General features: G+C 42.7%; 1 protein-coding gene across 1 annotated transcript in view; it reads right to left on the bottom strand.

Annotated features, from left to right (window-relative positions):
* TARBP1 (TAR (HIV-1) RNA binding protein 1) overlaps positions 1-26541 on the bottom strand; it is an 85898-nt gene that overhangs the window by 22989 nt on the left and 36368 nt on the right. Inside the window, exons 13-22 of the mRNA XM_044916020.1 lie at positions 22324-22421; positions 18990-19151; positions 16067-16254; positions 15426-15714; positions 15132-15320; positions 13626-13816; positions 13373-13444; positions 11631-11751; positions 5394-5504; positions 2543-2692 (exon numbers count right to left, since the gene is read on the bottom strand). Of these exons, the coding sequence (XP_044771955.1) occupies positions 2543-2692; positions 5394-5504; positions 11631-11751; positions 13373-13444; positions 13626-13816; positions 15132-15320; positions 15426-15714; positions 16067-16254; positions 18990-19151; positions 22324-22421 (1571 nt within the window). The remainder of the gene's footprint in view (positions 1-2542; positions 2693-5393; positions 5505-11630; positions 11752-13372; positions 13445-13625; positions 13817-15131; positions 15321-15425; positions 15715-16066; positions 16255-18989; positions 19152-22323; positions 22422-26541) is intronic.

The following is a 26541-nucleotide window of genomic DNA, read 5'->3' as shown; positions in this document are numbered from 1 at the left end:
CGGGCCCCCTTGCCGCCCGGGGACTTCTGGGGGGGGGCCCCCCCCCCCCCCCCCCGCTGGAGAGCAGACAAAGCAGACGACGTTAAGAAGCAACAGACGGGAGAAGCAATTCAAGGAAAAATGGCAGGAGTATTTTTCTTAATTCCACGGACATGAGGAGGGGAAGGGGGAGCCAGATGAGGAATCCTGGAATAGCAAAAAAGAATGCAGCTTTGGGAATGACACATGTCTGAATTAAAGCTGTGTCATTTCTTACTGGTGTGACGAATCAATTCCTCTCTCTGAACCTCAGTGTCTTCATAAGTAAATTGTAAAAAAACAAAAACAACAGCCCAACCTAGCGTTCAGGATTCCTAGGAGGCTGCCGGTGGCCACTGCTTTACAGGACAGCCAGGTTTCAAGCGAGGAGACTGGGAGCAAGGATAGAAAGGAGACCAGCGTCAGGGAAAGATGCTCTCGTCGGTTCAGCTGCGCGGGGACTGGAAGCAGTCGTGTGAGCAAGCCTGGCGGGTGGCCGGGGGCGCAGGCAGCCGCAGACAGGGGTCCCCGAAGAGAGGGGAGTGCAGAAGGAGAAGCACCGGGGCTAACGGATGATGCTTCTTGTTTTCCTACTGACAGAGATGTTAAGTCTATTACAACATACACAGGGGCATTCTCGTATATCTCTTCTCTTTTTCATTAAAATTTTTCTTACTTGAGTACAGCTGACGCACAGTGCTGCATCAGTTTTAGGGATTATAGTCTGTGCTGCCGCAACAAGTTTATACGTTATGCTTTGCTCACCACAAGCGTAGAATGATTCTTAGGATGTCACGCAGCGTGAGGGTTGGGAGAAGAGGGAGCACGTGAGAGGCATGGGGAGGGGCCACGAAGTGCAGCACGGCGAGCGTCACGTCAGCTGTCAGCCTGAAACGTTGGGAAGAGGAACACCAAGGAAAAGGCTGTGCATAGCTGAGATGAAACCCTCACCATAGCTGACCACAGTGGTTTAAGTAAAACAAGACAGGGAGGCGAAGATCACTCATCTCAAAGTTTAAATCGGGCACACCTCAGAAATACGGTGGGTTTGGTTCTGGACCATCCCAACAGCAAGTATCACAGAGTGAGTCAAACGACTCTTTTGATTTTCTGATGCATGTAAAAGTGATGTTTATTAGACTATAGGAGACCATTACGTGTGCAATAGCATTATGCCTAAAAACGCAATGTGCTTGCTGTAATTAAAAAATACCGTATTGCTGAAAAATGCTAACCATCATCTGAGCTTTCGATAAATCGTAATCACTGATTACAGATCACCATAACAAATATAATAATGAAAACATTTGAAATATTGTGAGAACTACCAAAATGTGACACAGAGCCACATACTGAGCAAATGCTGTTGGAAAAATGGCACCAACAGATTTGCCTGATGCAGGGCCGCCCCGAACCTCCCACTGGTCAAGGACGCAGTGTCTACGGAATGCAGTAAGCAAACCACCATCAAATGCTGTGGCCGTAGTAAAGGAAAGACAGCACTAAGACAATGGCTGGACAGAGGAAAAGTCAATAGAAGAGGAAAGAATTGAGAGTAAAAGTCCCCAAAAGAAAATACGAATAAGGACACAGGGACAGATGTGACAAAGACATCAATTTCTTCCCCTGAAACAGGAAGGAAGACATTGAAAAAGATACTTTGAGGAAGGACGGCATCTCCATTTTCACATCGAGCAGAAGGCAAGCTTATTTATGTGAAGGAAGGGAAGGGTGCATTTGGGAACCAACAGAAAACATTCAGGACAAGTATGCAGAACTCATGTTTAGAAACAGTTCATCATTGTCAGGAAGCTGCAACTGAAACCCTATCACTTATCCGTTCCTTAAAAACGATTTTCAAGATATAAGACACGTCGGGGACAGGGGAATTCGGGGTGCGGATGAGGGTACAATAAAGTAAGAATGGTTCTTAGCTGGTGATCGGGGCTTCCTTCGAGTCTCTCTACTGTGCTTGTTTGAAATTTCCCCACTGAAAACCTCTCTGAAATGTAAAGACTGCATTTAATTCATCATCGTTCTTATTTCTAAAATCAAAGACACCGCTTGATAAATAAGGATAGAGAAGGCACTCATTTCTTATTTTATTTTTGAGAGAGAGAGAGTGCCCACGCACAGGGAGGGGCAGAAGAGAGAGAGAGAGAATCCCAAGCACACTCCACAATGAGTGCAGAGCCCGATGTGGGGCTTGATCTCACGATCATGACCTGAGCTGAAATCAAGAGTCGGACACTTAACTGAAAGCCACCCAGGTACTCCTCCTTACTTCTTAATAACATAAGCCTACCCATCTTTACTTTGTTGGAACAGAGATTGATAATGCAAGAGGAGTGCCAGAGATTTCTGTCTTTTAAATTAACTCAGATCTTGCAAAACAGAACTTAGAAAGTCATTACATTGGAAGAGGACAACTGACAGTCAAAAAAGCAGCTATTAAAATGAACCAAATCTCCCAGCACAGCCAAAATTTTAATTCCAAAAATTATGAAAAATCTCTTTTACTTACATAAGAAAAACAATCCCAGAACTTCAGAAGAAATTGAGGAAATTTATGAAGAATCAATATAATAATCCATTCTATAAGATATTTTATGGATGCTTGATTATTGATGAAACCAGCCTGGAAAATCTTGTCAATAATTCTATTCAAGAAATTCTGAGAAAAATAAAGTTCATAAATTAAACTGTTAGGTTAGGGTTATTGTTTTATTTTATTGAGATACAATCGACATATAACACTGCAGAAGTTTAAGGTGTCCATCTGTCCATCTTACACGTTCACATGCACACACCACAGCATCACCTCTAGCACATCACAAAATGATTTCTTTTTTATGGTGGGAACAATGCAGATCTAGTCTTGTAGCAACTCTGAAAATAGTTCATTGTAACTTAAAAAACAGTCACCATTAAAAAGAAACAAATGAAGGGCACATTCTGCATGGAGCACTGGGTGTTATGCACAAACAATGAATCATGGAACACTACATCTAAAACTAATGATGTAATGTATGGTGATTCACGTAACAATAAAAAATTTTAAAAAAGAAAAACAAATGAAACTTTTGTTTTGTTTTGTTTTAAAGTAATCTCTATGCCGAACGTGGGGCTTGAACTCACAGCCCTGAGATCAAGTCGCCTGCTCTACTGACGGAGCCAGCCAGGTGCCCCCAAAGAGCTTCAAGTTTTACTGTAAGTAATTATCGGATCTACAACTCTCCAAACAACAACCCTAAAATCTGTTCACTGAAATATAATGATGAGGTACTAAGTACTTTACACTTTACCTGCACATCAATTCTATGAGGAAGGTTATTACTGTGTATTTTTACAGGGAAAAGATTCAGAAAAGTTAAGTGTTTTCCTCAAAACCTAGCAGGTGGCAGAATTCAGATTCAAATAAGCATCTGCCAAAATGTCATGGGCTTAGTAAACTTGGAACAAGAATGACGGATGCCTCTGTCCGCAGGAGGCAAACGAGGCCCAGGGGAAGCAGTGGGAGGCCCCTTGCCTCTCTATGTGGACTGCTCATCGCCCACCCATACAGCCTCCGAGACCTTGGAGCTCCCACGTCATCCCCCCCCTCGCCCCAGGCTTCTCATCAAAACTGCACTTCCATCTGGATAACTGAACATATCCAAGTAGCGGGTAAAAATACACACATAGATCTACCTATATAAGATACAAAAACATATGTACTATGTACACCGTTCATTTGAAAGAACAATCTATCTTTAAGAAATTTCTAATTGGCAGAGAGGAGTAGAACAGCTCACTTGGAGGCCCCGAGACAGCACTGTGAAGGGCAGCATGGCCTCAGGGAGACCTGGTTTTCGATTCCAGCCCCACTATCCACCAGCTGTGTTATGTTACAGGCAGGCCCCCACCACCCTGAGCTGTGGTGCCCGCTGGACTAGATGAGAATACTCATGCCTGCCCTGAAAGACAGCGATGAAGGTGAAATGCATCCACCAGATACAATGATCTAAAATTCTCAGCAGCGGCTGCTCCATCACGGACATGCTAGTGCTCGGCTCCCCGACAAGCCCGCCCGCTGTGACAGGCCCCCTACCCTCCAACACGACCCTCTCCCCGGGGGCCTCTCCATTCCAAGGCAAAACGTGTTCTCAGGGGCGCCTGGGTGGCTCAGTTGGTTAAGCGACTGCCTTCGGCTCAGGTCATGATCCTGGAGTCCCTGGATCGAGTCCCGCATCGGGCTCCCTGCTTGGCGGGGAGTCTGCTTCTCCCTCTCCCACTCCCCCCTGCTTGTGTTCCCTCTCTCGCTGTGTCCTTCTCTGTCAAATAAATAAATAAAATCTTTAAAAAAAAAAAAAAACGTGTTCTCAGTAACCTAGCCAAACATCTCTAAAGCACTGCTTTCCAAATGCATTTTAGAGTTTAAGTGTAATATGTACAGTATTTTAAAAATCAAATAACATGAAGAGGTCTATATGAAAATCAGCAGCCCCCACACATCCACTAATATTCCTCCCCAGAAAGAATGCTTTTAGCCATTTCTTCTTACCTTTATCCAAACAACTGATGTGGATATACTTCTATACTTCCAGTTACTGAAATGTTTCTCTCTTACAGATATAAGGCCTCATAAAATTGTATTAAAAAAGTTTGATATGTTTTTAAAATTCTCTGAAACATTTAAAGGAGAATAGGAGGGGAGGACAAGAACCTGAAGTCGGAGGGAAACTTTTTGTATTCAAAAATGCTTTTGAAAATTGTGTGAAATATACCACTACTTTCACATAATGAATCTATTTTCTTACCAGGAATATTAAGCAAACATGATCAGTAAAATCAGACAGAGTCCATTCACCTGTTCCTTGCCTCCTCAGGGAAGAAGAAAGGGAACTAGGGGCAAAGACTCTGTTGTAAGAGATCGAGATCTCGGTCTTGGCTTAGCTGGTTTATACGACCACAGTATTCATGAAGTTAAGGGGACAGAATCAGCCATGGGAAATGACAATCTCATCCAAAACAAGAGCACTCCAGAGTAACTCAGCTGTGGAAAATTAGCAGCTCATATATGGGTATTGTCTACTCGAATGGCACACCAGACATTAAACAGTTAAAACGTTACTTACGTTAACGAGAAAAAGAAAAAAATATTAAGTGGTGCCATGTAAACCAGTTTCCAATTTATTTCTACAACATCTAATTGCCTTAGGATTCTTTCGACTAAAAAAAAAAAAACACTCCTGAATAACTTCAATTTTAAGAGCGAAGGTATAAATTTTAAGCAGATTACTTTCTCAATTTTAAGACAGCACATGCCAGTTTCTACTGGTTTTTTCCGTATGAAAACATGATGCTTCGAGGGACCAGCAGAGTCAGAACCATACCTGATCAAAGCTGGGGAAAAGCACCAGCAGCGTCTGCCATATCCGGTTCTTCAGCCGGTGCTGCTGGGAGTTCACATAGTACCGAGTTCTGGACCTGGACACCAACTCATCCTGGGGCAGGGAGAGAAGCGGCACTGAATTACCTACCGAATCCGTGATCCATGGAAACAAAACCAATGACAACTGTAAATTCAAAAGCTTTAAGCAGAGTCCAGGAGCTTATTACCCTCCCAAAGGCAGAAAGGAGGATAAGAAAGACATGTTCTTGAAAGCATTTAGTTTCCTTTCAAAACAATGAATTCAGTTGCTTTTGTCTGCTTTTAAAATTAGACTATGAACTATAAAAATGTATTCGGTACAAAAAGGATTTAGAAATGTCCGTCTCTATCTTTGTGGCCAATTCAGGTGGGGGACATGGGGTCACCGGGGTGCAAGGAGGTGAGAAATAGCACACAGTTTGCGATGAACCGATACAGGCCCTCCTCACTCACTGCCCCCGTGTCCCGTGCACGTTGGCGGTGATGATGTCTGCGGTCGGAGGTGAAGCCCACTAGGGAACCAGTGTGACCAGCACCTTCCCCAGACACCAGACAATGGCAATATGGAGCCCTGTCCAGAGCGGAGCTCGCTCTCTCGCCGGCGATGGTCAGTGCGGCCTAAACTCGGCCACCTGCCACGCTGACTTGTGTTCTGTAACTACTAGTGCTTAGCGAAGTTATGACGGCACTAAAGGGTGTACCATATTCAAATGTCCTAATGATGAAAAAGTAGGTCATCCACCACATCCAAAACCACTGTCACCTAATGGCCCCTAATGTAGACAGTCCTCATTACTTGGTAAATTCTGTGTTCTTCTGTGATCCCATTCTATGCACTTCACTCTGTATAAGATTTTGTAACAATAGCTAAATTAACGTAGGTTTTAATGACTCCTCCTCACGATTAAAGTCTCACAACCAGGCTCTCTATCTATTATTTGTTTAGGGACATTTTCTTTTGATAGAAGTGTTTCAGGTGTCATCTCCTGCTCAGCCTCAATGCAGCTAAGAATGGAAGCCTCACTGGGGCAGCTCACACAAGCATGGGGAGCATCTGCACCCCAGGACCCCTGCTCTCGGGGCCTCACTGGAGTCACTGTCCTCACCCCATCTTCAGCTCAAAATCCTCTGTCCTTTTACTTGTTCTACTCAATGTACTCTTTTATTCAGAAAGATCTTTCTTTTCTCTACCAGTCTATCAACCTCTCTAGTTCCATGCACCTCCTGACCCAACCTGAGCCCCAAGAATAATCTCTACGGTATCTTCAAGAGCACATTCCATTCTTTTCACTACAACCTCAAACCCAGTTGCAAATTCCCTTCTTTGGAATCAACCCAGTGGCTTAAAGATTCTGATCCTCCTTTCAAGTTGTCAAGACGGCTGAGAAAAATCACCTGCCCCCCCACTGACTTCACTGAAGGTACGTATTCTCACTTCAGCTGGGCCCTCCTGCCGCTACACCAGGGGTCTCCAACTCTGTAGTGCTCAGAATCACCCCGAGGGCTCCTTAAAACAGACTGCTGGCCCCACCCCGAGCTTCTGATTCTGGAGAATGGGGAGGGGGCCCAGGAATCTGCATTTCCAACACATTCCCTGGTGACGTTGAAGCTGCAGGTCCAGAGAACAGAAGAGTAAGATTCCACTCATCAATGGAATCTAAACAGATGAACGGACAAAGTGGGATGAGAACCATCAATACAGAGGGGAGGGGCGGGAGGATGGGTGACACAGGCGAAGGGGAGGGAGGTGTGGGCCACCAGCTAGGGAAGGAGCGCGTCACAGGGATAAAAAGCAGAGCGTAAGGAACACAGCCAGTGACGCCGGGACAGTGAGGTACGGGGCAGCCGGCAGCTGCGCTGTGGTGAGCACAGCGTCACGTGCAGAGCTGTCCGATCACTGTGCTGTACACCTCAGACCGACGGAGCCTGTGTGTCAACTACACTCAGACTGGGAACGAACGAGCTCGGACCAGACAGTCATTTGCTCTTCTCGGGTCTGCTCCCATTCCCATTTCCACAAGGAGAATCTGAAATCTTCACTAGTCCCCTCCGGGCTTTAACCCCATCCAGTCTCTTTCTCTGGCTGCCCCTTCACTCTACTGCCCACCGGCCAGACCCCAGTGTGCTTCTGGAAACTCAGAAATGGCCCCCAGCTTCTGCCCCCGGTGCCCAACCTGCTCTCGGCCACAGCACACAACACCACCAGTGGCCACCGAGAATGGGAAAGAACAGGCCCTGAGGTCAGACTTTATCATCATGGACAAATTCAGAGCGGTTCCTCTGCCAAATTCTGTACAGACAAGATTCTTCAGTGAGCTAAGTTAAGGTCATGAGCAACACCAGACCAACACCATCCAATTCTGGTTCTATCCTCACTTCTCAGACCTCTTTCTCTGGTTCCCTCTCCTACCAATATACTTCAAGTGTTGGTGTTTCCTAAATCCCCATTCCCGGCCTCCCTCTAGAGTCTTGTCCACATTCATCACTGGGCACGGTGGCTTCCATTTCTTTCCTAAATATCATATTCCTAATTGCCCGTTACTGGGCAATTTCACATGGATGCCCAACAGCAACTCAAATGTAGTACATCCAACACCAAGTTATGTTCTCAGATCTTCTCTTTCACCTGACCGAAACTGGGGTAATTCAAACATTAATAATTATTACAATGGACAGAAACACATCAATATGTTTAAGCTAAAAGCAAAAAAACTCACTGATCACCTTCGGAAGAAACTAGAAGACACTAGGAAGCCAATTCATTATTTTGAAAACTGATAAATAACAGGAAAAAATCTAGCACTGATCCTGCCTTTCCTATAGGAAACATACCTCGGAGTTCTCTAAATACTTCGTATTTGGATACAGATGGATTTCAGCTAATAAATGAAAAAGGATTAGAGTATTACCATTCTGCTGCTCTTAAAAGAATTAACAGAACGAGGCAATTCATCAGTGACTAACACCCCAAAAGGAGAGCTAGTCAAATATTCTACACTTCCTGAAAGATGGACACTCTTGCCCCACCTCCACCCCCAAAAAGGACAATCAAGCCTACATCTGATCCAGTTCTAGATCTCAACACCGTCTTGTATAAAATCAGGGATCAGAGAAACATCTTAAAAGGCACCATGGAAACTCAAACAGCAAAATCCAGACTGTGGAAGTCCCTAAGATGAAAACAATCTGCTTTCTCCAAAAAATACATTTCAAGTTTGAAACAAATGAGGGGAGTCTGTAGATTAAGAGACACCTCAACCAACCAATGGCAGGGTATGGACCTTATCTGGGTCATTATTTCAAACAAAGAAACTGAGAAAAAAAAAATGTAACACAATCAGGTAAATTTAAACACTGACTGGATATTTGATAATATGAAGGAATTGTGAATTCAGGTATGAAAATAGTATTGTAGTTATGGTTAAAAAAATAATTCTTATCTTTTTGAGATACATACTGTAACATTTATAGATGAAACGGACGTTGGGATTGGCTTCAAAATAATGTGGGCTGGGGGGAATGTCAGAGGTACACCCCTCAAGACTGCCCATCACTGGCTGCTGCTGAGGCCGGGCCAGGAATGGATCCCTTCTAAAGCTACTTTTATAAAATATTCCCAAGTTTCCAGTACAAAGCAAACAAAAAACTACCCGCACGTGCCTCAGTAAAACCTAAAGAAAGGAGAGTGGGGAAGACTGCAAAGGCCAGGAGCTGAGTACTGCTCGCCCGCTGGGTGGCCAGGCCGCCATGTGCCTGGGGGTCCTTGAAGATCGCCCCAGCCGGCCACCACCTCCACCTCCTCCCGGTTCACGCTCTCCATCCATGGACTCAAAACTGAACCTTGAAGGTGACACCTCAGGCACACAGGGTCGAAGCAGACACAGCCGTGTGTAATCCCCACACCCTGTGGCTTCTGCACTCCGGTGGGAAAGACTGACTTTAAGTATTACCTTATATTAATTCTAACTGAGATCATTGCTACAACTTCAACCTTCCCCTCGGTTTTCAAGGCCAACCATGTTTCTGTCTCTTCCCTCTAGAAACGACCCTGCTTCCTGGCTCATAACACAAGTGTCCCAGGTGTTCCCTCCCTCACACCGACTCACCGCCACCTGCCCGGCTCTTCTCTCCAGCTCAGAGGAAGAGGTCACTCCTGACTACAGTGAGCCAGCCCACTCTGCTCTGGATGAGATCCTTTTCCACTTTCTCTAGGATTATTCTTTCATTTTTCTTTATTTTCAAATTACCCTTTTATTAGTTGCTCTGCTCAATTTTCTTCATCTTCAAAAAACAACTGCTTGGCCTGAGCCAGTGTCTAATATATAACTTTTCTGTCTTTCCATTTCCTAAATAAAGCCGATCCTTCTATTGGACATTAGAGCCAATCTAGACTGCTCAGATATTTTTAAAAAAATATATAATTCACGTACCATAAAAATCACCATTTTAAAGTGTCCCATTCAGTGGGTTTGGGTATTTTCACAGAGCTGTGCAAGCATCACCACTCTATTCCAGAACATTCTCACACTCTGAGAAGAAATCCTGTGCAATCGCTTCCCGATCTCTCCTCCCCCCCGACCCAGCAGCTACTAATCTGTCCTGTCTCTATAGATCTGCCTACCCTGGACACTTCCTGTAAATCACACGCTGGGTGGCCCTCTATGAAGGGCTTCTTCTCACTTAGCATAATGACTTCAAGGTCCCCCAACGCTGGTTATTTCCAGTCTGTTTGTTGTTAACAGCCATCCTAGTGGATGTGAAGTGGCTCCTCGAGGATTTCGCCTGTCTGACCATTGCCACGCTCTCCGTAACCAGCATTTCTCCCCTCTATGGGATCGTTTCCTTCAACATACAAACAAGCCCCCTCCAGACCCCATCCCAGCCACTCCTTCTCATCAGAGCAAAGTCAAGAGGGCCTATATTCACAGTCCCTACTGGCTCCCCAACCATATGTCTCTCAGCCATTGCACTGAGGTTCTCATTCTCACCATCCCAGGAGAAGATCTTTGTAGAGGTGACTAACGACAGCCTTCTTGCCAAATCTGACGGCCAGTGGGCAGCCTCATGTCCCTCCACGCCTCCAGTCAGCGCCTCCCTAATGACCTGGGGACACCAGCCTTTCCGGGCATCCTCCAACCTTACTCATGGTGCACCCAGAGTTCCGCCCAATGGCGCTGGTCAGAGAGGCCCTCCCTGACCCTATTCCTCCTCATCCTGCTTTACTTTGCTTCCACACACTCTTACATTTTGTATCATGCATCAACATTCACTATAACACATCTCTGTGTTCCAGCTGATGGAGCACCTGCTACTCCACTCATCCTTTAGGGAATCAGTAAACACTATTTCCTCTGAGATGTCTTCCCTGACTCCAATGGTGCAAAGGGGGCATTTTTACATAAAAAAAACCCTCCCAGATTGTATATAACTGAAGCTGACCTGCTGCCTTCAGAAAATAAATGCATGATGAACACTGTTATTTCAATACGAGTGGCTTAAGTGGGGGCTTCGGTCATCGATTACATCCCGGCATAGCCCACAGGTGACAAAGCAGACCAGGACTCTATCTAGCCCAGCTTGAAATTCAGAAGAGAGCACTGTATTTGACTTTACCCCTTCCTATCTTCTCCCCAGATTTATAAATGATTTTGCATCAAAAAATATCAATTCTTTACATTATGCCACTTCCTAAATCTTTTACCTTTCTATTCCATTTCTTACACAAAATAACGTATGGATATATCACTCTAAACACAACTGCTTTTGACTGGCACTAGGAAATACACCGAGCAAAGTTTAGACAGTACAGGCAAAACACTCTTCTCTAAAACCAAACAAGTTGGACAATCACTAACCAGAAGTTAACTAAAACTAGGGAATATAAACCTCACGTTTCTTCCTGATAAAAAATGTTTAGGGCGCCTGGGCGGCTCAGTCGGTTAAACGTCTGCCTTCGGCTCAGGTCATGATCCCAGGGTCCCAGGATCGAGTCCCTCATCGGGCTCCCTGCTCAGTGGGGAGCCTGCTTCTCCCTCTGTCTCTGCCTCTCCCCCTGCTTGTGCTCTCTCTCTGACAAATAAATAAATCTTAAAAAAAAATATGTTCAGACTACATACTGTGTCAACATATAGAGCAAATGTTGGATTTTGACTTGTTAGTTGCACAGAAACAAAGACAAAGTAAAATAAGGCATATTTACTTTATCTAATAGCTTGATTGCAAGATCTTCCATAAACAACTTATGAGACACATTTGAGCCATGTAATAAACACAGGAATTTGACAGCGCAAATTCTCACATAGTGGTCTTCTCTTTTAGTACTAAAAAAATGTAAAATGACAAACTATGTTAATACATTTTCAAAACAGAAAAATACTTCAAGCATTCGTTTCAAAATATCAAAACCTTCCAAGGATTTCTAAACTTAAGCAGCTTCATACTTAATGACAATGCTTTTTCAATTCAGGATAACAGAAGATAACAAATGAGCATCTCAAAAGGAGAACCTGTACAGAGTCTGAGCAAATTCCTCCAGATTTCTGGCAGAACAGTGAACAAACTACCCATGTGTGTGGCCAACAAGCTCTTCTCTGTAGACGAAACAGATCATAGCTCATGAAACAATTCCTTACAGAAGACCATGGACACCTGACACCTGATGTCTTTACTGTGCACAGCACACGGATGTTCTCCAGGTGCGGGGCAAACTCGGGAGCACCACGGGCTCTGAGTATCCCAGTATGTTCTGTGTCCAAATGTGGGAAGATCAATTCAGTCAACTTGTTAACACGTATTTCCAAAGTTCATGATAGCTGCTAAGATGTGAATAAACGTCTAACAACAAAACATCCGTCTAGTAGAAATCAAAGTATTTTGGAACCAACAACTAAAAAATTTCACTTTTATTGCTAAACTAAACCTGCCAAGAAAACAAAAAATCAATTAAAGCAGTTAATGAAAAATGTATATAGTTAATGAAGAGTGCCAAATGATTTAAAACACAGCAATGACTCTCAGACTAACACTCTGTGATACCTATACACAATTATCATTTGTATATATTTTTTATAAACATCTAAACACAAAAATTTTTTTAAATTATGTGGAAAAATAAAATGAAAAATACCTAGCTGACAAGCTCCAAAAAAATTAAATTTAGAGGTTAGATAAGAACAGTGTTATCCTAGAAATGAAAACTTTAACGTAAGATATTGAAAGAGCCTTTAAAAGCATGTTAGGAGTAATTTTATTTTTGTGTGTGGTATATTGACTTGTTAAATGGTGAACTGTGACTCCCCCACCAAAAAAGAATAACATGTGTGTGCTAAAGATCAGCCCCTACCTAAAAGAAAGAGAGGAATGGGGTTTTATGTTCTCCATAGTCATTTTCTTTTTTTTTTTTTTAAGATTTTATTTATTTATTTGAGAGAGAGAGCATGAGAGGGGGCAGCAGAGGGAGAGGGAGAAGCAGGCTCTCAGCCGAGCAGGGAGCCCGACCTGGGGCTCGATCTCAGGACCCCGGGATCATGACCTGAACAGAAGGCAGACGCTTAACTGACTGAGCCACCCAGGCACCCCTGTCATTTTTTTATTTATACTGGACTTGACACCAAAAATTTTTCCCCCAGAAAATCTTCATTTATTCCCATCAAGAATGTAGTAACACTGTAAAAAAACATCTTCCGATGTCATGTTAGACTTTCTTCTTTTTCTTCATCTTTAAAGAATTGTTTAAGGTTATCAAATTTTAGCAAAGAGTTTTAGATCTGAAATATTAGCAAGGGAATAGGATTTCTAACATGCCTTGAAGGCTCTTTCAATATCTTATAGAGATCACTAGTAAACATTTATTAAATTTAACAAATACAGGATGTCTCTCATCTGATGTTAAATTTTGAATATTCCATTTATATCAAGGTGTGGAAAATCCACCATACTTACTTTTCAATAACTGTGTTTGCTGCACAATCATGTCCGAGATTTTCTATGTAGGTCTGCACATCCTGAATAAGTCTTCCCATAAAAAATATTTGGCAAAGAACAGGTTTTAGATGGGAAAAAATTAAAACCCCAAATTTAAAGTTAATTAATGTTTTATATTCTTCTAATTGAAAGCCCTAAAATAAAGACCTAATTCTACACAATTAGGTACTTAATATGAATCACGACAGGTTGAAACAATGGCATCTTTTACCTTTGATCACGCCTAAACACAGTTCCAAATATACAAGCCTCAAGGACAAGTTCGCTATAATTTTTAGCACTTGATAAAGATACTTGGGACACATTTGAAGCAGAAACTATCCAAGATTTGCAGCAATAACTTATGAGTGTATTGAAGACTCCAGTTTTTACAGCAGACATTTCAATTATCTTGTACATAATCTGGAATGAAACACAATGGTCTTTTTATTCTTTGGCCTGTTCAGGTAAGGAAAAAAAAAAAAAAGTGTTGCTGAAAACTTACTTGAATGGCTTCAAATGACAGTTTCGACATAAGCACAGAGTATAAAAAATTAAAAATTCTTTATTGTTAAAATTTTGTGAGATGATCAATAATCACAGAATGCTAATTTTTCATTTCTCAATAATAAAACTAAATAAAATTTTACCGATAGTGATATCGCCCTGGGACTTTCCAAGAGAAACGACTGCCCAAAGTAATAGAAGAAAGGAAGGAAAAACATGCCCCCCCCCCCTTGACATTTTCCGTCCTCTCTGCATTTTGCCAGTGTCCCCTTCTGCCCCCGTGTTCTCCAAGGCAGCAAAGACCCCGGTCTCCAAGTGTGTCCTGTGTGCAGGACAGCGGCGTAATAAAAGGACTTTATCTTCCACTCCCCCTTTGGATAACAAGGTATACATGAATTCCTAGGCATGATGGCATCCACCACGTCATGTTCCCTACTATCAGTGGTTGTAAATGCAAATGCCACCAGGAACCAGGAGGACTTTTTGCTAAGGTTATATTCAGAGAAATATTTCTCTGTACAAGAAAAGCAACAGCACAAATGTGGTGACAAATGGCACCTGCCGTCTGCCTTCAGTATCCAGGAGTCAAGGGCTCGCTGTGGAGTGCAGAAGTAGAAGGGGCATGCCCTCTCTGGACGGGCAGCTCCTACGAACGGCCAGTGTAGCCAGGCCATCCCATTTTCCAACATTCTAAGAGAAGGGGAAATACAGATTTTCTTGCAAATTTCCCAATTCTTAAAGGTTGGCAACTCATTTAAAAATGTTTAAGCATTATATGCATCAAATAAAGTAAATCTGTGTGGCACATGTGGCTCACAGGCTACTCTTCCATCTCACAGAGCTTGTTCTTACTCATCACACTGAAGAAGGTTCAAAATATTTTGGACTGAATGAGTAGGAATACACAACAACAAATCTAGTATGTAATTACAAATACAACTCTCTTCTTCCTCGTGTGCTATAGGTCACACAAATTAAAAAGAAAACAAAAAGTGACCTCCTTTGAATCTAAAGTAGTCAAATTCATAGAAATAGAAAGTAGAAAGTGATTACCATGGGCTGGGGGAGGGAGAAGAGAGTTGTTTAAGGGGTACGTACGGAGTTTCAGTTCAAGTTAAGAAAGTTCTGGAGACCTGTTACAACAACGTGAACATACTTTACTGAACTGTACACTTAAAGATGATTAAGATGGCAAATTTACATTTTACCCCATTGTAAAAAAAAAAGTTACCTCTTTTATTTTGAAATATGCCCGGCCCTTGATTTTCGCAGCAATGGTAAGAACTTTGGTATCAAAAACAAACTGAACAAAAGCTTTTAAATTAGACCAGAATATCAGCTGAGTATTGCTTAATGCAGATACAATTTTCCAAGCCATGTCAAAAGACTCTACACAGAGTGATTCAGAGGAGGTCAAAAGCTGGAAGGAGAGAAGAAAGAAAGAAATACCTAAGAATGACTTCATTTCAGAAACTGATCTCTGGTCCCACAGTTATTCTTCAATCCCCGTCTCACTGTATCTTACCTTGGGAACCAGAACTTTCATGCAGTGGAACACAGGCAGAACCTGGTCCGAAGGCAGGACTGTGAGGGCTCCTAGCGCAGACTGCAGAGTCCTCACGGGCATCTGAATAGCAGGCAGGATGGGCTCCAGAACGTCACCCTCCGACGCTGGGATAAGGGTGTGATATTTTCTCAACAAGAAAGAGAGGCAGACCCACTGATCGTGAATATATTGTGCGACTATTTTCCCCCAACCTTGGGAAGCTGATGATTCTTCAAAAAAACTGAAACAAAACATACAGTCACCATCGCTTGCTCCTTCAAGTCTGGCTCAGTTCCTTGTGCATGGAGTAACGATCCTTACAAGAAATCACAGTCACTGTTAAAGATCCCGGCCCACAAAAAGCAAGGAAACCACACGGACCTCAAAGTTCTAACTACTCTGAATGTAGGTACTTTCCTTCCCTGTAAGGGATTCACTGAGAACTACATGCAGTAAAGTCAGTGGCTTTCCAGTAACAGAGATGCTATAGCTTCAAATTCCCATACCCTATAAATACAGCTGGGCAATCACTCATCTCAACAATGAAAACAAAAATGAAATTTTAAACATTAGCAACCAGATGCCTTTCACACATGTGCTGCCCTCCGGGGTGGACACACCTGCTCTGCTCCTCCGTGTGGGGCTTCTGCAGCGTGTGGTTGAGCGGGAGAGAGGAGAGGAACCTTTCCATGGGTCCGGCATCCAGAGAGTCAAGCTGTAGTTCTGGCTTCTGGTCAACAGCCTCACACACCATGGCCAAGGCAGCCATACTAATGACCCTCTGAATCTGCCTGGCAAGTGTCGGCTCCTGAGGGGGAAACGGAACAATCTTTTAGTTCATGAGAGCCAATCTGGACCATCGGGACCTGAGGCCCAGCCGAAGGATGCCTCCCGCCCGCCTTCCCCTCTCCCTGCCTGCTACTGAACATCAGAGGCGACAAAAGGAAACCCAATACTACAAGTCCTTCAGTGTCACCAACCTCTGTGCGATTGGCGGCGACCAAATTTAAAGTGGCAATAAAAACTCAGCAGCTCCGACTAAGACAACAATTTGATCTCTCTGGTTTGGCAGGGGAATTCTTGGACGTGACCCATGACCGAGCAGCCACATATTGAACCTCCAAGCGTATGTGAAGCCCTACTTCTCAGCCTTTTTCCTGCTCATGTACACATTTGGATACACTTCTGTGGATGAGTCTTAACTTCAACTGTTTGGCTGAATTATGTTAAAAACAAAACAAAACAAAACAACGAGCCTCCAGGCATCCATGTAGTAACTCCTTCATCAGCTGTACACTGTTTCTGGAGAGGTGACACAGCCCGCAGCTCAGAGCTCCTCACGAACCTCAGGCACGAGGCTGAACCCCGGCTCTGCACTTACTACAGTTGGGCTGTGGACACACTGCAGCTTAGTTTCCTCACCCGTGAAATGGGGACAGTAAGAGAATCTACTTCAGAGGATTACTGTGAAAATCACACAAATGGGTGATGTCATGGAAAGCACTTGGAACTCTACACGCAGGAACAAAAAGAAAGGAAACTAAGACAGCCTGGCTTCGTACTTGCAGAGAAAATCAACTGTGTCGAGCCAAGAAGCCAGGAGAGCCGGCAGGAGCCTGCACTTTGAACACAGCTGCACGGAGGGACCACGGGCAGTGCCGCCACATACAGCAGCCAGACCCATCTCTGCCCGGAATGAACTTCCTACTCCTCACTCCACACCTTTCCTCACCAATTCCCTAAAATAAAGCAAGTACCTCTATGTATAAATTTTACATAGTAACACTGTCAACACAAGAAATAAAATTTAGGGGCGCCTGGGTGGCTCAGCTGGTTGAGTGTCTGCCTTCGGCTCAGGTCATGATCCCGGGGTCCTGGGACCGAGCCCCACGTCAGGCTCCCTGCTCAGCGTGGAACCTGCTTCTCCCTCTCCCTTTGCTGCTCCCCCTGCTTGTGCTCTCTCTCTAATAAATAAATTAAAAAATCTTTAAAAAAAAGAAAAGAAATAAAATTTACTATTACTTTTAGCCAATATGGTCCCTGTTAAGCTTAACGTAATTCAGTGAATTACTAAAACAAGCAAGCCATCTTTAAGAATTACTGTGATATGTTTCATGATTTTGGTCTACATTTAAAACTCACAAAGTCCTTTTACAGCACTAACACACTAATACGTACTAGACAGGATGCTGAAGTAGTAAGTAGGCCTCCATATCATTTTTTGGGACAGTTCTTGAAAACTACTTTAAAAATCAGATTATTGGGGCGCCTGGGTTGCTCAGTCGGTTGAGCAGCTGACTCTTGGTTTCGGCTCAGGTCATGATCTCAGGGTCTTGGGGTCAAGCCCCACATGGGGCTCCGTGCTCAGCATGGAGCCTGCTTAAGATTCTCTCTCCTTCTCCCTCTGCCCCTCCCCCCTCCTAAAAAATTAGATTATTAAAGCAATCAAGTACCTTCTGTTTTAATTAGCAGCCTGGACTACTCTTATGATTTTAGCTCAATTTTATTAAACCCTTATAATGTGTTAAGTGAAAACAGCTAACATTCAGTGAGGACTTTCTGTGTGCTGGGCACTGTTCTAAAGTTTTAACATGTATGAGCTTGCTTTAATTCCCATTGTCAACTCTATACCCCTCATTTTGCAGGTGTGGTAAATGAGGCACAGGGATGTTAAGTAATTTCCTCAAGGTCACACAGCTAGCAAGATTAAAGCCAGGATCCACATCCAGGAAGTCTAATTCCAAAGCCTGTGCTCATAACCACTATACCTTTTCATGCCATGTTTAAGAAAAGCTTCCAGGTACTAAAAAGGATCCAGAGGAGAAGACACATACACATAAGTTATTACAAAAACAAGACAGATAGAGGTAAACACTACAATGGAGGCATAAAGAAAAAAAGATAAACGAAGGAAGCAATGAGACACTGATCCAAGTTGGGCCCTAAAGGATGGACCGGATTTTTGACAAGTGCATCCTGGAGGGGAGGGAGTTGTTGGTGAAAGGACCAGACAGAAGGAAAGCCCAGATGAGGAAGAAGGTGGTATGTGCCTGTGATCCGTGAAGCTCTATGAGGAGGCCCCTCTGCATGACTGCAGCATAATAGCACTGGGGGGCGAGGGGAGGGAGGAGAGAGGAGGCAGCGAAAGACCAGGGTAGACAACAAGGTATACGGCCAAGGATACAGGCTGCTGGATGTATTAATACACACTACGTGTTATATATCACATGTGTTATATGTCACCTATCACATATATGTCACGTACCATATACATACTTAGACATGTTGAAGTGTCTCTTACTGGTACTTGGGCAAAGACTCAGTTCAGTGCAAATCCACTCTCTGTATCTAAGCAGCTTTAAGACTGAAGTCACCACACCTTTGTTATATACCTATAGGAGTCCCAATCTTCACCAAGTACTATGAACAAAGGATACTATTTTAAATTTCAGCAGATGCTTTTCATATCAGAATGTTAATAATCAAATCTATATTCTACGTATGGTTATTCAACATAACTACACACCTTGAATGAAGGATTACCTGTCCACTGTCGATCTCTTGAAGATGCCGAATGGATGCATTTTTCAGAGGAGAAATAACTCTCCAAATGGGGTTGCCTCTTTTCCACCCAACCTTCAAATGGGTATTTATAAGCTCAGTTAATACCATCAGGTATAAATGGCAACGATCCAGATCCGAAACCTAAAGACAAACAGTAACAATTAACGTGCAGGGTCCGTGATTTTTACCAAACTATGAGAGTTCAGACAGGAAATAAATGACCTTATTTAAACGTACTAAGACAAGAATTGAGAGAAAAAGTCATTTCCTCCAAGAAGCCCTCCATGATCTCCCCATGCAGAGCTAAGGACTCCCTTCTCTGAGCTTACACAGCAACTCTGCATTCAGTATAACTGCAGCACACGTCATGATTCACTCATCTGGCTCACGAACGTTCTACCAACTCTTGCATCCCAGGGCCAACAGATCATAAATAACAATTAGAGCAGTGACAACTGCCTTTGTTTTAGGCAGGTTATGATCCTCCATTCTTACTAGGAAGGTTACGGTCCCATTTTGCTAACATGATGACTAAGTTCTGGAGAGGTCAAACAGTTTGGCCAGCATCTCAGAGCTGGTAAGTGGGAGAGACGGAATTAAATGCGGGTCTTTGCAACGTTGAGTTGCAGGGTTCAGTCCAGCACTACCACCTGCCAGCTCTGTGACCCAACCTCTGTTGGCCTCAGATTCCTTATCCACAAAATGGGGAGGGTAACATCTACCCACCACGGGGATGAATGCGGATTCTTTTCAAAGAATTGAGAAACTATGGTAAGTGGACTAGCCCTATCATCAGTATACCAATTACTGTATCCTTGGCAGACTTTCGGGACACCAGGAAGCATATGATTCCTGCATTTAATCGGTGCTCACGGAGCAAGCACGACATGTCAGGCACGTAGCCAAGTGCCAGGACATGGCACAGACGGAGAGAAACAATCACAGAGCCTGGTGGAGACCGAACACCAGCTGTGCGAGTGAGGGATCGAGTGCCAGAGAGGATTCCTGAATGTGGGGCTCAGGAAGCCGGCTGGATGGTGGAACATTCCTGAGAAGGGAATGGCGAGGGGCGCAGTTCTGAACGGCTTAAGTGTGAGAAATGCAACTCGAGTTGTCCAAGAGCACCTGGCTGACGGAGCGGTGAGCTCGGGAGAGCCGCCGGCGGTGGAGACGGAGACGTAGGGTCCCTGGCACAGCTGAAGCTGGGGGTGCAGCCCAGACCGCCTCACAGGAAGAATGGGAGAGAAGAAGGGCCCGGGCCACGCTTTCTAAAGCTCCCATGTTCGAGGCTCTCTAGTGGAGAACGCATAACTGAAGGGAAGGTGGGGGTGATGGCAGAGAGATGGGGCCACCCCAGGGACGGCTGGTGTTTTGAGGGCCAAGTGGCTGACGTGTCCAGTGGGGCTGAGGAGTCACGAAAACCATGGATTGAGGGGCGCCTGGGTGGCTCAGTTGGTTAAGCGTCTGCCTTCGGCTCAGGTCATGATCCCAGGGTCCTGGGATCGAGCCCCACTGTGGGTTCCCTGCTCAGTGGGAAGCCCGCTTCTCCCTCTCACACTCCCCCTGCTCATGCTCTTTCTCTCTCAAAAAAAAAAAAAAGAAAAAAAGAAAAGAAAATCATGGTTTGAAAAGTGTCCATCAGGTTTATTTATGACAAAGGAATCACTGACAGCTTCAGAGAGAGCCGCTTCTGGGCTTCAACAGAGGCAGAAACCAGGTGAGAATGGAGCTGTGGAGTGTTTATAGATTCAGCTTATGGAGAGAAGGAAATTAGGAGCTGGAGGGACCAGGCAATAGAAAGAGTGGGTTCCTTGAGATAAGGGACTACCAAAGCTGTTTCGGGGCTCGTGAAAGAATCCAGGAGACACGGAGAGGCTGAGAATACGAGAAAGAAGGGGTGGGGACCATCAATAGTCAGGTCCTGGAGCAGATGGAAGAGGACACAGGCCAGATTCCCAGGAAGGCCGGAAACAGGTTGAGTCTGGGGGCTGCGCTCCCTGGGGGCCCGAGGGCAGGCGCCCCCGGGAGCAGCCCGTAGCAAGTACCAGGGCCCATCCTCGCTCCTTATATTCTACGTATGCTTTGTAGCTTGAAATCAGCCATGGAAACAGATAAATACTACAAACCAGGGCTTTCTTCCCCGAGAGCAGTCGTTAAACAAAATCACATGAACCCTTCCTCTTTTAAAAGCTATTTTTAGCATCAAATTCCAAACAAAAACAGTTATGTTCTATAATGGATACATGAAGGTTCATCATACTTCTGTGTGTGTCTGAAAATCTCCCTAAAAAAGAAGGTAAGATAATACTGATGATAATAAAGTGATGTTGAAGCAAAACAAACCAAAAGAGTTATTTCTTTATTAAATGCCTTCTTGGAAATGTAGGTATAGCAAGGCCACTATTAACAACTGCTTAGTAAGAAGACAGTTAACCCTCCCCACTCCAGAGGGCTTTTTCTTCATAGTTTCCTTGCCTTCCTACCATAACAGCTCAGGTCCTTCAGTAGAGAACTTGCCTTTCTGTATTTTCACACCTGCTCACGAGCCTATCAAACAAATGTACTTAATTGAGTATTCTAATAAAAATTAAAATAAGTATATTTTCTCACTTTATTAACAATCTACTTATTCTAAAGCTTCAACATTTGTCCCTAGAGATTTCAACTAAAAAAAAAAATTAAGAATAATAAGCATTTCTGTAAGAATCAGCATTTTCAAAATACTCTGGAAGGAAAAATTTTTTTTCTTTCTTTTTTTTTTAACTTCCAGTGCAGTTAACATGCAGTGTTATATTAGTTTCAGGTGTTCTCACCTGTCTTAGAGGGAACAAAGTATGTGGAGAGTACAGACAGCAGAAAAGGACACTCACCTCAGACCGACTATTATCTATTCTGTGTTTCAGAATCGCTTATGGAGCTTTAGAAACAGACCCGTACCGATGCCTGGTCCCACCTCAAACCTGCCAAATCCCACTCTCTGGACCCTAGGACCAAATACGCCTGAATACTCGAAGCACTCCAGTGAGGTCATACCACGCGGATCTCTCAGCCCCTGGGGAGTGGATGTATTATCTCCATTTTGTGGATGAGAAAGCGGAGGCTCGGAAGAGCTACATAACTCTCCCAAGGCCTCGGTTATGACACGGGTGGAATGGAACGAGGAGACCCCGAAGCTTAGAGTTTTTTTCTGCTTCCTAAGTGGCTTCTCCAGAAAGTATCACATTAATTTTCTCAATTTCATACAGTGCCTGCCAGTAAGTAATCACTCAAATATTGATGAAAAGAATGGAAAGTTGCTCCCGTGAGTACTTACACTACTTAGTTCATTCATAGTAAGCCGTCGGAGGATAAATTCGGAAATGCTCTCGGTGGCAGACATGACAAAGCTCTGAAGAAATGTAAACACCTCATCTGTACGGGGGGAAAAAGTGTGTAACTGAAATGACAGAAATATAAGTTCCTTGGTACAAAATATGCCAGATTTTCTAGTAAAAGTGCAACTATGTTAAGCATATGGGTGCATCACTTACCAAAAACGAATTCCAATAATGTAACAGTCATTAGTACCATGGGGCAATCTATAATTCACCTTAAAGATCATTTAAGAGTTTTAGTTCTGGGTAAGATGGAACAGGGGCATACCAGCCTCTCTCACTATAAAACGTGGACAGAATATCTGAGGATCTATGTGGAGACCCTAAAAGGTAAAAAGTAGCAGACAGATTCAGAAAGCAGTAACACCCAACAGACTGAAACCGCGCACAGGAGCAGTCAAGAAAGTGGGCAGCATGATGGGCCCCGACTTCTGACCAGAGAGTGGAAAAGGGGAACCCCAGAAAAGCAGACAATGAGTCCTCAGGAGGTTCCAGAGGGGGGATGCTTAGGACAATGGCCCCAGAACATGGTTTGTGAACTGCTGGGCTCACCCCAAGAGGCTATGCATGGACCTGCGAGTGAGCAGCATCCCAAAGACTTTCTGAATTGAACTAACAGAGAGACAGCCACCCAGGTCCCAGACTGGCCACCGGGTGGATCATATGTGGTGCAGGTCAAGACAGCACCACAACGCCGACAGTGGAACCAACAGGCACAGAAACCAGAACGTCAGGAATTAAGGGCTAACCCTAAGCCGACTGTCTGCTTACATAAGATTATCAACATTCTCCACAGGATTTAAACAAGACCCAGAGTCTCATAATATAATATCTAGGATTCAATCCAAAATAACAGGGCACGTGAAGCATCAGAAAATTCCTAGCTCACAAGGGAAAAGATAATCTGCCAATGCCAACAATGAGATGATGTTGACTCCAGAAAAACCCGACAAGGACTCCAGACAGCTAATGATAAAAATGCTTCAACAATTAATCAACACACCCTCTTGAAACATGGGAAAATAGAAAGTCTCAGCAAAGAAACATAAGATACACACAAAAACCAAATAGGAATTTTATAATTGAAAAGTATACGTACTGAAATTTGAAGAACTCACTGGATGGGAACAGTAACAGAAAGGAGAAGCATGAGAAAGGAGTCAGTGAACTTGAAAACAGATCAATAAAATAAATCATATGCAGTATGACATAGTATAACCAAACTGCTGAAAACTAAAGACAATCTTGAAAGCAGAGAAAAATAGCATATTACCTAGGTGAAGAACACACTGAATTACTACAGAACTCTAATGAGAAACCATGGCAGCCAGAAGCAAATGGAATACGTTTAAATTGCTGAAAGAAAAGACCCGTCAAACCAGAATTTTATATCCAGTGAAAATATTCCTCAGAAGGTGAAATAAAGACATTCTCAGATGAAGGAAAACTAAGAGAATTCACTGCCAGCAACCCTATTCCAAAAGAAATGCTAAAAGCTGTTCTTCAAACACAAGGCATACGATGCCTCAGGAAAACATGGGACGTAGGGATGAAAGAAAAGCAAAAGAAACTGCAAACATCTAGGTAAATACAATAGGTTCTTCTCTTGTGATTTTTAAAATCTCTTTGATGGTTGAAAGCAAAAAGGATAACATTGTCTGGTAGTTATCAACAAATGTAGATATAAGACAACTATAATACAGGGGGGGAAAGGGCAAAGGAGTCCATAGGGTGGTAAAGTTTCTACATTCATTTCACATGGTAAAACATTAACTCTAAATAGATTGAAAAGTTAAGTGTGAATACAGTAGTCCCTAAAGCAATCACAAAAACACACACAGACGGACACACACACATGCGTGCACACACACACAGAGAATATTAAATATTTAGTAAAAAACACAATAGGTAAATTAAAATGGAATATGAAATAATGTTCAAACTGCCCAAAACAAGCCAAGAGGGAAAGACAGAAATGAAAAACAGAGGGAATAAACAGAATGCAAAAAATAAAGAACTGAAATACATATGTAATTATAGTAAATGCAAATAGTCTACACCAATTAAAAGACAGCGTCAGAATGGATAAAAAATCATGACCCAATTATATAGTGTATATAAGAAATTTGCTTCAGATATAATAATCTAAATAGAATAAAAGTAAAAAGCCAGGAAATACTACTATGCAAATTCTAATCAAAAGAAAGTAAGAGTGGTTATATTACTACTAGACAAACCAGACTTCAGAGCAGAGGAAATAACCAGGGATCAAAAGGGATACTGCCTAACAAGAAAGAGTCAACTCAACAAGAAAATGCACTATCCTAAACAAATAGGCACCTAACAACAGAACTGCAAAACATGAAGCCAAAATAACAGAACTAGAAAGAGAAAAGAGATAAACCCAAACTCAGAGTTAGAAACTTCAACACTCCTCTTAGTAACAGAGTAAACAAAAAACAGCAAGGACATAAAACTGAAAAATACCATGAAAATCTTGGATCTGATATTTATAGGACACGCCACCCAACAACAGAATACACGTTCTTTCCAAGTGCACATGGAACAGTATGCAAGACAGACCATACCCTAGATCATAAACAAACCTTAATGAAGTTTCAAAAACTGAAACTGTATAAAGTATGCTCTCTGACTAGAATAGAGTTGAATTAAAAATAACAACAGAAAGATAACAAGAAAATCCCCAAACACACTTCTAAGTAATTCATGAGTAAAAGAGGGTGTCTCAAGAAAAGTCAGAAAATACTTTGAACTGAAATACAACATATCAAAAGTTTTGGGATGCAATTAAAGCAAAACTTAAAAAATTTATAGCACTAAAGGTCATTTTCAAAAAGAAGATCTAAAATCAACAACCTAAACTTCCACCTTAACTTTTTTAAAAAAGCAAAATAAACCAAAAGCAAGCAGACAGAAGCAAACAAAAAAACAGAAATCAATGAAATTGAAAAAAAAAAAAAAAATCAATGAAACCAAAAGCTGGTATTTTGAAAAGGTCAGTAAAATTGATAAACCACTAGCCAGTCTTAAGAGAGGCAGAGACAGGGTGCCTGGGTGGCTCAGTTGGTTAAGCAACTGCCTTCGGCTCAGGTCAGGATCCTGGAGTCCCGGGATCGAGTCCCACATCGGGCTCCCTGCTCAGCAGGGAGTCTGCTTCTCCCTCTGACCTTCCTCCTTCTCATGCTCTCTGTCTCTCATTCTCCCTCTCTCAAATAAATAAATAAAATCTTTAAAAAAAAAAAAGAGAGGCAGAGACAGAGAGAGAGGATACAAATTATCACAGACACAGATACAAATTAATGCTGCACACATTAAAAGGAGAAGGGATTACCATGGGCCATGGACAATTCTAGAAATATAAATGTTCCCACTCACAAATGCCATCATTGTCTATAAAGAAAAATCCCAAGGAATCTATTTAAAAAAAACAAAAAACAAAAACCCCCCTCATAACTAATAAGTGCTTCAGTGAGGTCAGGGGATACAAGGTCAACACACAAAAATCAATCACATTTCTGTATACTAGCAATATACAACTGAAAAGCAAAATTTTTAAAAATTTATCACTTACAATAGCTTCCCCCAAAAGACATACTTGGGCACAAATCTAACAAAACCTGTACATGATCTATATGCTGAAAACTAAAAAGCTCTGATGAAAAAAATCAAAGACAGCCTAAGTAAATCGAGAGACACGCTATATTCATGGACCAAAAGTCTCAAAATAATAAAGGCAATTCTCCATAAATTGACCTACAGATTTAATGCGATTCAGTCAAAATTCCAGGATTTTTTTTTTGTAAATACAAGCTGATTATAAAGTTTATATGGAAAGGCAAAGGAACTAGAATAGCTAGAAATAAGAATTTGAAAGAAGCATCCTACCTATTTAAAGAGTTATTGTAAATCTACAGTAACCAAAACAGTGTGGTATTGGCCAAGGGATAAACATATAGATCAACAGAAGAGAGTCCAGAAGTCGATCCACACAAATATGGCCAATTAATTATTTTTAAACAACTTTACTGATATAATTCATGTAACATAATTCACCCATTAAAAGCATATAATTCAATGGTATCTAGTACAGTCACAGATAGTGCAACCATCACCAGAGCCAACTTTTTAGAACACTT

Source organism: Neomonachus schauinslandi, chromosome 6 (assembly GCF_002201575.2).
Source record: "Neomonachus schauinslandi chromosome 6, ASM220157v2, whole genome shotgun sequence".
In the NCBI taxonomy this organism is placed as follows: Eukaryota; Metazoa; Chordata; class Mammalia; order Carnivora; family Phocidae; genus Neomonachus; species Neomonachus schauinslandi.
Note: the sequence above shows the minus strand (reverse complement) of the source record. Positions and strands in the feature narration are given on the sequence as shown.